General features: G+C 44.8%; 1 protein-coding gene across 1 annotated transcript; it reads right to left on the reverse strand.

The window, feature by feature from the left end:
* Positions 1–683: 683 nt before the first annotated feature.
* KNSTRN (kinetochore localized astrin (SPAG5) binding protein) lies at positions 684–11,131 on the reverse strand. The gene is given in 10 exon segments (XM_028166098.2): positions 684–1,467; positions 2,202–2,276; positions 3,048–3,103; positions 4,131–4,224; positions 4,391–4,496; positions 6,798–6,845; positions 7,725–7,854; positions 10,669–10,760; positions 10,924–11,056; positions 11,059–11,131. Coding segments are annotated over 10 exon segments (939 nt in total). The 3' UTR covers positions 684–1,335.
* Between the last annotated feature and the right edge of the window lie 1,389 nt (positions 11,132–12,520).

A 12,520-nucleotide genomic window follows, 5' to 3' on the forward strand; every position in this document is an offset into this window, starting at 1 on the left:
AAATGGGTAGAAGAAAATATTCAGCCCTTCTCACCAGTGAGAATTATTTAACTGGGTTTCCCTATCAAAAATATTTGGGACATAACCAACTGTGTGAATGTTGTATGTGTATGAAGGAAAAGAATTTTAGCCCTACAAGTTAGGGTGGGACGTTACTTGACTTGATTGGGTGGCTCTGGGCAGCCCCAATAATGCTGAAGAGTAGGGGGAGTTGCTGAAGAAATTGGGAGAGGTGCAGAAAAAAATGGGAGATGGCCAAAGCCAAAGTCTGCCTAGTTTGACTATGAAATATGGCGGTGCCTTTGGTGATCTGGCGGTTGCAGGGGTTGGGGGTGGCTGCTGCGGACTTCAGTTGACTAAGGATCCAGGGGGCCAGGTCCAGGATTGGCCGAGCAAAGCAATAGCAGAGATACACGCATACTTAGGAACGCAGGCAGCTAGTGACACAAACCTGGTGGACGGAGTGTGGCACCCACTGCTACAAACAGGGAACACCACAGAAGACTAGCTAATGTTCCTGGAAGATGGGGTTGGGGGGTGTGGGGGGGGCACTAGCCACAGAGCATTTAATGAGTGGAAGAAAAATATTCTGGGTGAAACTGGAGGCTTGGACTTGTTACCTAGATTAGTTCGATAGTATTCAGTGGACGTATTTAGGTTAAAAGGCTATTTTCATTTGCCAGTGTTGCAGTCTGAACATTTACAGAAATATTTATTTTAAAAGTAACACTTTATGAAAAAAAAAAACAGAACTGATTTAGATTAAAAGCTCCAAGGTGTATTGTTTCATAGGTGTTATTGCTATTTATACCTTCACCCCATTTATTAAGCCATTTCAGGTAACTTCCAGTTCATAAATTTACAGTGAGGTTGTACAGCCCAACCAGGATGGGACAGAATGTGTTCCAAGTGAGGAGGGGACCACAGGGCTCCTCAGTGATGTCTCCCGCGGAGCACCTGCGCACCGCTGTTTCTTCCCGCACGTCTGAATGTGACCTTTTGGCTTCTCTGGCTGTGGCTGGTTTAGTCTCCTGATACTAATTCTGTGCCGCTCTGTTGCCTAGGAGGTTGATCCAAGCTTTCAGGCCCCCTCTCTTGTAGGCCTCAGTTACGTATTGTGAGGTTCAGGAGAGCTGGCCAATCTGAAGGCTGGGAATGCTTGCTTAAAGGAGGAATTGCCATTCCAGCATAAACTGTCCTTAATCCTACTGCAGAAACTGTTTTCATTCTGGGGATGGTGAGTCCTAGAAGATCATGGCCAAGAAGCAGACGTCTTAAGTGGCCTCCTCTGAGAGTTTATCCCCAAGAGGGAGCCATGTGGCCACCTGCTTTCTATCACATTTCTAATAGCTGCTCCATTTCCTCAAGGGCTGTTGTAAAATCATTTACTTGACTGTTACATAAGGTCTGCTGTTCTAGGAACTGGGCCCTCTCTTCTTCTTTTATCTTCAACTTTACCTTTAAGGCCTGCATGGAAAGACATTAAAAAAGACAAAAAACAAAAAACCACCAAACTCTGACTCACAGGAAAGACAATACCATAACCAGAACATTATGCTTCTGTTTCATTGAGGAAGACCACTGGGATACTGACAGACATTGTCTTTTCTATCTTAGGTTTGTTTATCTGTGTTGGTTTTAGGAATTGTCTCTCTCTACTACAGAGTCTGTTATCTCAACTGGAGCAATGAAATCCTCTGGGATTCCGTGTAGTATCCCATGGTGCATCCAAGCAATCCAAAGCGGTCCAGACCCAAGAACCGGGGTTTCCTATTACAGGTTTTCCTGAGATATCAAGCTTCTACAGCATGGATTTCACACAGGTGTCAACTGTCAACCTGGAACCACCTAGTGTGTTGCACATTGCCTCATGCCCTGCAGATGTGAACATTTCTAAGAGTCTTTAAAACAGAAAATTAGTTGAAAAAAATGGTGAAATCAAATAAAGTCTTGGAATTTAGTTAATAGTAATGCATCAATATTGGTTTCTTAGTCTTGACAAATATAGCATGATAATGTAAGATGTTAATATTAGGGGAGTTGAATTCTCCATTATCTTTACAACTTTTCTGCAATCTAAAATTATTACAACATAGTTTATTAAAAATGAATAAATAGATAAATAAGAAAGAGCCCTCCACAGATCCACCTATTGTGGTAGGAAATGGTAATTTTGCCTTGCGGAGACGTCTGCCTCTCACCTGCAACTCCTCCATCTGCTTTTTGGCTGTTTCGTTAAAAAGCTTCAGTTCATCTTGCAAAGTTTCTAACAGCAGCTAAGAGAAAAGTACAATGTAGTAACAAATCTTTATTGAAATGTGAGAACTTTCTTCATATAAACTAATCTCTTCATGGGAGTTGAATCAGATGATCGCTAATATCCCATCTGTTCAGTCACTGACTGAGTGTCCGCAAAAGTGCCGGGCTCTCTTGTGGGCCTGGAAGAACTGAGTCCACAGGATGGACAGAGAACCCCACCTCCATGTGCTCTGTGCTACACAGGTAATATGAACGGAAGGCAGTAGCCACTAAAGGGGTGACAAATCGCCTAGGGGAGCTGAGGAAGGCTTCCATACCTAGTATTCTAGGATTCTAAAATGACAACTGATCTTCCTGGGGAATAGATCACAGAAGCTCAAAAGGCTTTAATTGCAAACAATTGCCTTCCTACTTCAGGGAAGGAACCAAAGAGAAGACAGATTTAATTCAGGCTGGACCTTTGTAAGACACAGTTCTCAGCAAAGGAATAAGGGGAGAAATTTGGTAAAGCAAAGAATAGAGAAACCAGAAAGCTGTCTCTACTGGTCCACCCTACTATGGGTTTTAAAGTAGTACATTTTCAACTTAGACTCACTCATATTTGTAAGCACAAAGTCACCTTCCAAGTAAAATATGCTATGTTGAGTACACATCCACCACCCTCTTCTACTACCCTGGATAACCGAAGGCTGCTTCGCGGGCTTTGCCGAGCATACGGCAGAGACCTGCCTAGATCTGCAGGGCCTCACGCTCACTGGGCCTTCGCCCACTCACACCCACACCCTCACCATCGAGTCCATGTGATCCGTGGTGGAGTCTTGCTGTGATGCCAGGGTCTCACTGCCTAAAACCAGTAAATACAACAAAGTCAGCCCTGCCTAGGGAACTGCAACTTAAAAGAAAATTAAAAGCCCTCCACAGAAGTATTCATGAGGGAAACTTCTCTAAGCATCTAAAAACTCTCTCCCCTGAGTTTTCACCTTGGCAAGGTCACCCACGCCTACCCTCCAGAGCTGGATTTTCTCTCCCCTTCCTCTCTAGGTATGGATATGGCCAAAACTTCATCCTGCTTTCTCCTCAGCTCAGCGGAAAATTTGTCCAAAAGAAATGTATAGGTTGTATTTTTTGGTTTTGTTTACAATACACAAAACTGTTTTTAAAAGCTTTTCAGGCCTTAAAAAATTTTATTATTTTTGGTAAAAACAGTGCATACACATAGGAAATTAAAATCATCCAAAAACGTATACGATGACTATCAAGAATATATCCTAAAATGCACAGGTGAATGGCAGCATTCAAAGTCAGCGCTCCTTAATTCAAACAAGCCTGGGCTCCTTCCCTGGGCATTCTCAGGCTCCTCAATTCAGGCTCTCTTACAGTCCTGGGGTAATCCCTTCTTCCGCTTCCTCTCTGTGACAGACTCTGCCCTCTAGGGACAGGGTCAGAACAGGAATCACATTTTAAACACCGTGATTCTGCTAACTAGCCAGCTTTAAGAACCCTTTCAACAGTATTATCTCTCTCTCCACCTGTGAAGCTTACCTGTATGCTATATCCCGTGAAAGAAAGAAAATATTTCTGATCTATTTGCAAGATCATACCTGTCAGCACCAAACTAATGGTATAAAGTGTTCAGATAAGAAAGAGAGAATCCTCTCTGCACAACCATCTGAAACTCCACTGGGCAGGCAAAGTCAACATCACAACAGAACAGAGAGGAGCTCCCCCAAATCTTCAGGGCTTTGCTAGGCAACCCCTGCACTGACTGGGTCAGCTGACACCATGCCAGACCCCTGATGCACAGTCCAGAATCACCCAGGAAGGGGCACATGCACTGACTCCTTTGAAGGCAGTTGTGTGCCGTCTCTTACCTGGGTTGAGGCCCTTGCTCTCCAAAATTGCCAAACAGTTGTCCTGAAACTTCTCCAGCAGCTCCACTTTTTGGGTCAGGTCCTTCAGCTCTCCCTGTAGGGGTGCCATACAGACAGGTAAGGCCTGCCCCATTCCTCAGGGGCAGCCACAGTGCAAGCCTGGCATCTTCTCCTTCTGCGCTCAGGCACCTGGCGTGGTCCCTCAGGATTCCACAAGCATCACCCAGTGCAGCTGATGGCAGGTCTGGGGGATCGCTTACCTGAGTTTCCATCAACTTCTGGTGCAACTGCTTGTTGACGGCCTCTAAGAGCTGGTTCTTATCCTTGAGCTCTTCCTCTGATTTCTCTTTACTCAGTGGCTTACAGCTGTAATGATAATCGTACTAAGATGAAGTGGTGGAGGGGTTAAGAGTATGGGCTATGGAGTCGGGTTGGTTCGAATCCTGGCATCACCACATAGTTGTATATGACCTTCAGGGAGTTGTGTAACCTCTCTGAGGCTGTTTCCTCATTTCTAGAATACCCACATCTCATAATATTATTATCATGAAGGATAAGAGAGAATACATATACAATTCTTAGCACAGCTACTGACACAAAACTTTTAATAAGTAATAGCCATAGCCAAAGCAGTCTTGAGGGAAAAAAACGGAGCTGGAGGAATCAGACTCCCTGACTTCAGACTATAATACAAAGCTACAGTAATCAAGACAATATGGTACCGGCACAAAAACAGAAATATAGATCAATGGAACAGGATAGAAAGCACAGAGATAAACCCAGGTACCTATGGTCAACTAATCTACAACAAAGGAGGCAAGGATATACAATGGAGAAAAGACAGTCTCTTTAGTAAGTGGTGCTGGGAAAACTGGACAGCTACATGTAAAAGAATGAAATTAGAACACTCCCTAACACCATACACAAAAATAGACTCAAAATGTATTAGAGACCTAAATGTAAGACCGGACACTATAAAACTCTTAGAGGAAAACATAGGAAGAACACTCTTTGACATAAATCACAGCAAGATCTTTTTTGATCCACCTCCTAGAGTAATGGAAATAAAAACAAAAATAAACAAACGGGACCTAATGAAACTTAAAAGCTTTTGCAAAGCAAAGGAAACTACAAACAAGACGAAAAGACAACCTCAGAATGGGAGAAAATACGCGCAAACGAATCAACGGACAAAGGATTTATCTCCAAAATATATAAACAGCTCATGCAGCTCAATATCAAAAAAACAACCCAATCAAAAAATGGGCAGAAGACCTAAATAGACATGTCTCCAAAGAAGACATACAGATGGCCAAGAAGTACATGAAAAGCTGCACAATATCACTAATTATTAGAGAAATGCAAATCAAAACTACAATGAGGTATCACCTCACACCAGTCAGAATGGGCATCATCAGAAAATCTACAAACAACAAATGCTGGAGAGGGTGTGGAGAAAAGGGGACCCTCTTGCACTGTTGGTGGGAATGTAAATTGATACAGCCACTATGGTGAACAGTATGGAGGTTCCTTACAAAACTAAAAATAGAATTACCATATGACCCAGCAATCCCACTACTGGGCATATACCCAGAGAAAACCATAATTCAAAAAGACACATGCACCCCAGTGTTCAATGCAGCACTATTTACAATAGCCAGGTCATGGAAGCAACCTAAATGCCCATCAACAGACGAATGGATAAAGAAGATGTGGTACATATATACAATGGAATATTACTCAGTCATAAAAAGGAACGAACTTGGGTCATTTGTTGAGACGTGGATGGATCTAGAGACTGTCATACAGAGTGAATTAAGTCAGAAAGAGAGAAACAAATATTGTATATTAACGCATATATGTGGAACCTAGAAAAATGGTACGGATGAACCGGTTTGCAGGGCAGAAATAGAGACACAGATGCAGAGAACAAATGTATGGACACAAAGGGGGAAAAGTGGTGGTGGTGGTGGTGGTGGTGTGATGAATTGGGAGATTGGGTTTGACATATATACGCTAATATATATAAAATAGATAACTAATAAGAATCTGCTGTATAAAAAAATAAATAAAATAAAATGCAAAAAATCAAAAAAAAGTAATAGCCATTATCATCATCAATATTAAGCCTTTTCAAAGTTCTGAGTCCTTCTTGATAGTATTTTGTCTTCAGAACTTTTAAGTCATGCCCAAATAACAGATGTGGAATTAAAACCTATTTCTACAGACTTTTCAGCTTATGTTATTTCTGTCTGCAGGACTGCAAAATGTCCAAGCAAATGGATCCTTCTCCAGAATTTCACCGGCAGCAGCAGCAGCAGCAGGAGCAGGACACTCATCTCGAAATCACTAACCACACGCAGGCTCTCCCATCCTGAGGGCTTCCCGCTCCTGCTGATGGGCCACAGCTAGGTTGGGGCAGTGGTCCTGGCATGGAGCCCCCAAACTCTTGTCTGGTACTCAAGATGGTAGCATCACTGATTCTTGCCCTGACAGTGGTTCGCAAACCTGGCTGTGCCTCACCGCTGAAAATCCCATCTAGATTTCTGGGGTGGCACCAGACTCCAACACAGTAAAACAAGTCCTGTGAGTGATTCTGATGTACAAGCAGGATTGAGCTCCACTACCCTAAAACGGTGGCCAGGTTTCATCTACCCTGACGCTCACCTCTTCCTGATGTTCCTCCTGGTGGCAGTGTCTGTAGCTTTCAGCTGCCTAGAGAAGCAAAAACAAATCAGGATGTTAACTAGACTTACTGCGGTGATCATTTTGCAATATATACAAATATCAAATCATTATGTTGTACACCTGAAACTAACACAATGTTGTATGTCAACTATACCTCAGTTAAAACAATAACAACAACAAAGAAATCAATCAGAGAATCACAGTACTGTTATTACTTTTTTTTTTTTTTTTTTGTATTTTGGTCCAGGCCATGTGCAGCATGCGGGATTTTAGTTCCCTGACCGGGGATCGAACACCGTGCCCCCTGCAGTGGAAGCACAGAGTCTTAACCACTGGACCGCCAGGGAAGTCCCAGACAGCACAAGCTTGAGAAGCTCTGAGGGCCCATGCACTTTTGTTTCAGCCCAGACTACTGAAAAAAGCTTATGAATAGGGCACGGGCTCCCCTCTTGACCACCTCAACAACCTGACAGACCTGTTTCTGCTCAAGACAGTGTGGCTACTTCATATCATCCTCACTTACACGGGAGCTGAACACCAGGTAGAGGGACACACATGCACACTACACTGGGCTGGACTGCTCAGAGCAGCAACCTAGGCTAACAACTAGGCCCCACCGGCCACAACTACCACTTAGGGCTCGTTTGACTGCAGAGCTGCTATTTGTACACTCAGAGCAAATGCTGAGAGAGGAAAGAATATCTCTTATTGCAACCCTGGCTGTGCCTCTTCTGACCTGATCAACACAGAGGGTTCTGACAAACAGGTCAGCAACGCTGCACTGCTATAGGCCACTGACTACAGGCCAATCCTTCAGATACCCTGTGCTCTCAAAAGCCCTCATTCTTGGTACTGAGCAATTTCTAGCCCAATGTTCTAATTGGATACCGATGCTCTGACTCTCACCCATTGTCTCGTCTTGGTTTGATGATTTTTGTAACATCATTTTCTGCATCTCCTGAGTGAGGTCGGGAAACATCGACTTCTTTGGACCTAACAGGTAATAGGCTCTTAGAAGTGGCTCGAGTTTGTGCATCTGCAAAGGAAAACAAGAGGGTGGAATCCCATGCATCATGACCCAACAGTGCAACTCTATAAATTCAGAAGAATAAGACTTCTAGACCAATTGGGAATAGAAACCAAAATTCTTTAAATGTGACAGTACAGTGTGTTTGAGGGTAGCCAAAAGCTTGCTGATACAGCAAACTGAATGGCCAGAGGGTATAGATGTGAAAGTGGAGATTCATACAAGCAAAGAGGATGAGAGGCAGTGTGGCCGTCAGCAAGGCAGAACACAGCTGAGTCCTTCCTCACACAGCAGTTGAAAGGAACTATGTCATTCAGCTCCTAAGCACTCTGCCCGCTCTCCTAAGGCTACACTCAAGCTGCTTCGAGTTTCACCAGTTGCTTAGTTGTTTTGACCAGACTGGCTCCCTAACTAGTACTCTAAGAGACATCTTTGTGCCCCAGCATCTAGGAGAGTATCTGGCATATTAAGAGGTTCAAAACCTACTTACTGAATAAACGGAACATGTCACAGTTTCATGGGTTATTTCACAAACCATCTCTAAACTAGCTCCTCTATTCTTCTTCCCCTCTTCCATGCTGACTGCCTTTACCACCAGCCCTTATAATCTGTTTATCCATCGTTAAGTTTAGAGGCTCGTTAGGTTCCCTTTTGGTATTCTGTTCTGATCCTGCTAGGCTACTGCCAGATAACCAGAGAAATGGCCCTGACATGACATTCTTCTTCCCCAGAGGAGAGCATTTCCCCCCTAGCCCTTATGCCAGCCCTCTACCACACACATCTTTCTACCACTTACATTCCATAGCAAATTCAAGTCACTTGTTCTGGAGTTAAGCACACACCCCCAGCACATGCACAGGATTCTTCTAGTTTATACTAACTTTCACTTTGTTCATTGTAAAATGGCTCCTTTAAGCTTGACCTAAATTAAGAGCCATAACAATTAAATCAAGCTGAAGAAATGAGGTACAAAGCACTGGATCACAGGGATTAGGAAACTTTGTGTTTGATAAAGATTTATTTTGATGACTCTAGCTGCACAACAGTTTGGAATAAATATGATTTCTCAGGCTAACAAATTATTTCATTTATAGGTACACTCAATGGGCACTTACATCCTATTTTCCCCTCTTACCCACAAAACATGTGTTAAAAAGGTTCTTTCTGAGGTCTCTGTTGGAAGTAAAAGGTAACTTTGAGTGCATGAATTTACCTTCTCCTCTCTCAAGTATTAATAAGTTACACACAATAAGAAATCTATCTCATGCAAAAAGGTGTCAATAGCAAATTGATCAAAATTAACACTCTTCATTGACTGGAATTGGTTTCAATAACCCATATTTGTTAGATCCTATGGACTGCATCATAGGAAAAATTTAGCAGGATTCAACAAAGACTATCTCCTTAAAATGAGAGATGCGAAGGAGGGAATTGGATGGCTGGTGTCAAGGAAGGGAAGACTTGTTTTTCACTGTATATCGTTTCCCCACTTTGAATATTTATTTATTTTGAATGTTACCTATTCAAAAAAATGAAGAACAACCACCCCATGCCTAAAATCTAAAATCCTGAGAGGCAGCCTAAAAATGTTAAACCATTGAGGTTACATATGATCATAAAGCTGGGACAAGGAAAAAAGCAAAGGGATGAAAACTTCCAACTTGGCTGGGGAGATGCCAGTCACTCCCCACTGAACGAGAGACTGCTTTCTAAGGGAAAGGCAGCATAAGACCGGCTCCATTTCCTCCATCAACTCCTAGGTCCTGCTGATGCCAGAATTGCCACTCAGGTGTTCTGAAGCAACATAGGACAAACAGAACCGTTTGAAGCCTTTGAAGTAAAGCCTATTTACTTCAAAGGTCAATCCTGCTACTGCTCATCAGTCAGCTGCATGGAGTCATCTGGGAAGGGATCTTAAATAGCTGCTTCAAAATCTCCTATCACAGGTTCTGATGTTTGAAGCCTATTCTGTGCTATAATCTCTAGATTAGGCAGCTCAACAACTGCAGACTTTAGGAGATGATTTTCAACCACAAGCCGAGTAACACAAAGCAAATGGCAAAGCAATCAAACATTGCTTTTATTTTATTTTTATTTATTTATTTATTTAATTTTTTAGTTTTTGACCGCACAGGGCATCTTGTGGGATCTTAGTTCCCCGACCAGGGATGGAACCCAGGACCTTGGCAGTGAAGGTGCAGAGTCCTAACCACTGAACTGCGAGGGAAGTCCCAAACATTGCTTTTAACCATCTCTCTTCTCCCAAGATTCTTGAATACTAGTTAGGCCTGACCCTTCTCTCTCACTTCACTCAACAAATGCTTACTGAGAATGTACTATATAAGAGACACTGTGCCGTTACAAATGTGAACCAGACACAGTGTGAACCCTAGTGCTCCCTAAGTATCCTGCTTTTCGTATGACTCTCTTCTCTCCTCCCTGACAACAAACCCAGTCCCTCCAGATAGCTCATCTGGAAATAAAACAGGTTAAATGTTTAAAAAGGGATTCCTAGCTTAATGGGAATAATATTGTAGAATAATCAGCAACTTAAATCTAATTGGTGAATGCAGCAGAGTTCGGTTTGGGGGAGCAGGGGTGCGGGGCAAGTCTAAATTCCCACCATGTGGCCCTTCCCCTAACTCCCATCACAAGCCTAGACAGCCCGGTTCTAGGGGAGTTAGCAGGTTGTCAGAGCCGATAGAACCCCCTCCCTTGCCGGAGCCCTCCACTCCGAGCCACCGATTTTATCCCCCATACTCCTGGCCTGACCACCCGGGGCCAGTTCGCAACGCCCGGGGGCAGGGGCGGCGTGACACCCACCTGCGAGCAGGCCGCTGCTCAGCACAGAGGGGGGCTGCAAGTACACTGTCTTGACCACGCTGGTCATCGTAACGAGGCGGCACGGCTGGGGCCTGGAAGGTACAAGGTGAATGTTACCCAGGGGTGGGCCAGGGGGCCCGAGCAGGCGGAGGACCCCAGAAGAGCGCGACTCAGGAGAGAGAAAATCCTCCATTCCCAGCCCATCCCATCGGCCTCCCACATCCAGCCCAGTCTCCCGCCCCGGGAGAGCCGAACCCAGGCGCCTGCTGCTCCTGCCCGCAAGCCTCGTCGCTCTGGTTCAAAAGATGCTCGGCAATAACTGCCGTACCGCAGACCGGGTCTGCCGCCTGGGTTTCAAACGGAAACTTCCGGTGGCCGGGAGGGAGGGGGGCGATGCGCTCTCTGTAGGCGGCCATGTTGTACGGAAGGCACTGCAGTGGGCGACGCCTTCGGGGGCTGCCATGCTGTACGGAAGATCCGAATCGAGGCAAGAGCGTGAGCTTCCTGGCGATGGATGGATGTGGAAGCCCCCAGGTCTGGGTGGGGGAGGGGAGTGGTGCGCTTTGCCGGCCTAAATGGAGCTATGAGTCATTGGCGTCTTTTTTTTTTTTTTTTTTAATTCTATCTAAATTATTTGAAGGGATAGATCCATTATTATAGTTACTTTATTTATTTATTTATTTATTTATTTTTGGCTGTGTTGGGTCTTCGGTTCGTGCGAGGGCTTTCTCTAGTTGCGGCAAGCGGGGGCCACTCTTCATCGCGGTGCGGAGACCGCTCTTCATCGCGGTGCGCGGGCCTTTCACTATCGCGGCCTCTCTTGTTGCGGGGCACAGGCTCCAGACGCGCAGGCTCAGCAGTTGTGGTTCACGGGCCCAGCTGCTCCGTGGCATGTGGGATCTTCCCAGACCAGGGCTCGAACTCGTGTCCCCTGCATTAGCAGGCAGATTCTCAACCACTGCGCCACCAGGGAAGCCCTCATTGGCGTCTTATTCCGGCCTTGGGACGCAAACGCGGTCACGTTTAGAGTCCATGTCACAATCCTCTTTATCTGGTCTGTGATTGTTAGGGATGGTGCATGATACCGGATAGCCAGGAGCACAGAGAGGGATGGGCAGAAAACTACACGTTACAGGGTGGAGAGTGGCAGGCGAGGTCTGGAGAGGGTCTGTGAGCTGAAATACCTGAAACACCTACCCTCAGTCCTAACTTTAATAACACTTATCCAGAATTTAAGCGGAGATTCAAAGCTACTCCTAGCGAACAGGGCAGGGTTCTCAAACAGTGCACTAATTCATTTCTCTCAACAAATATTTATTGAGCACCTGCTATGTGCCAGACCACAATTCTAAGTGGGCGGATGGGATGAGGGCAGCAAATATCAACATTAACCTGGGGTCTGCCCTCCTGGAGTTTACAATCCAGGAAACAGCAAACAATCACACAAACTTGTCAACTATATCTCAGTTAAGCTGGGGGAAAAAAAAAAAAATATATATATATATATTTATCAACTATAGTAAAACTATTAAGGGAAAGTACAATGTGCTATGAGAGAAAAGCAGGGAAACCTAGTTTAAACTGCAGAGTCATCTTTTTTTTTTTTTTTTTGGCTGCGTTGGGTCTTCGCTGCTGCATGTGGGCTTTCTCTAGTTGCGGCGAGCGGGGGCTACTCTTCCTTGCGGTGTGCGGGCTTCTCATCGCGATGGCTTCTCGTTGCGGAGCACGGGCTCTAGGCACGCGGGCTTCAGTAGTCATGGCACGCGGGCTCAGTAGTTGTGGTGCACAGGCTTAGTTGCTCCGAGACATGTGGACCAGGGATCAAACCCGTGTCCCCTGCATTGGCAGGCAG

The sequence above is a fragment of the Balaenoptera acutorostrata genome, chromosome 3 (genome assembly GCF_949987535.1).
Source record: "Balaenoptera acutorostrata chromosome 3, mBalAcu1.1, whole genome shotgun sequence".
Lineage (NCBI taxonomy): Eukaryota > Metazoa > Chordata > Mammalia > Artiodactyla > Balaenopteridae > Balaenoptera > Balaenoptera acutorostrata.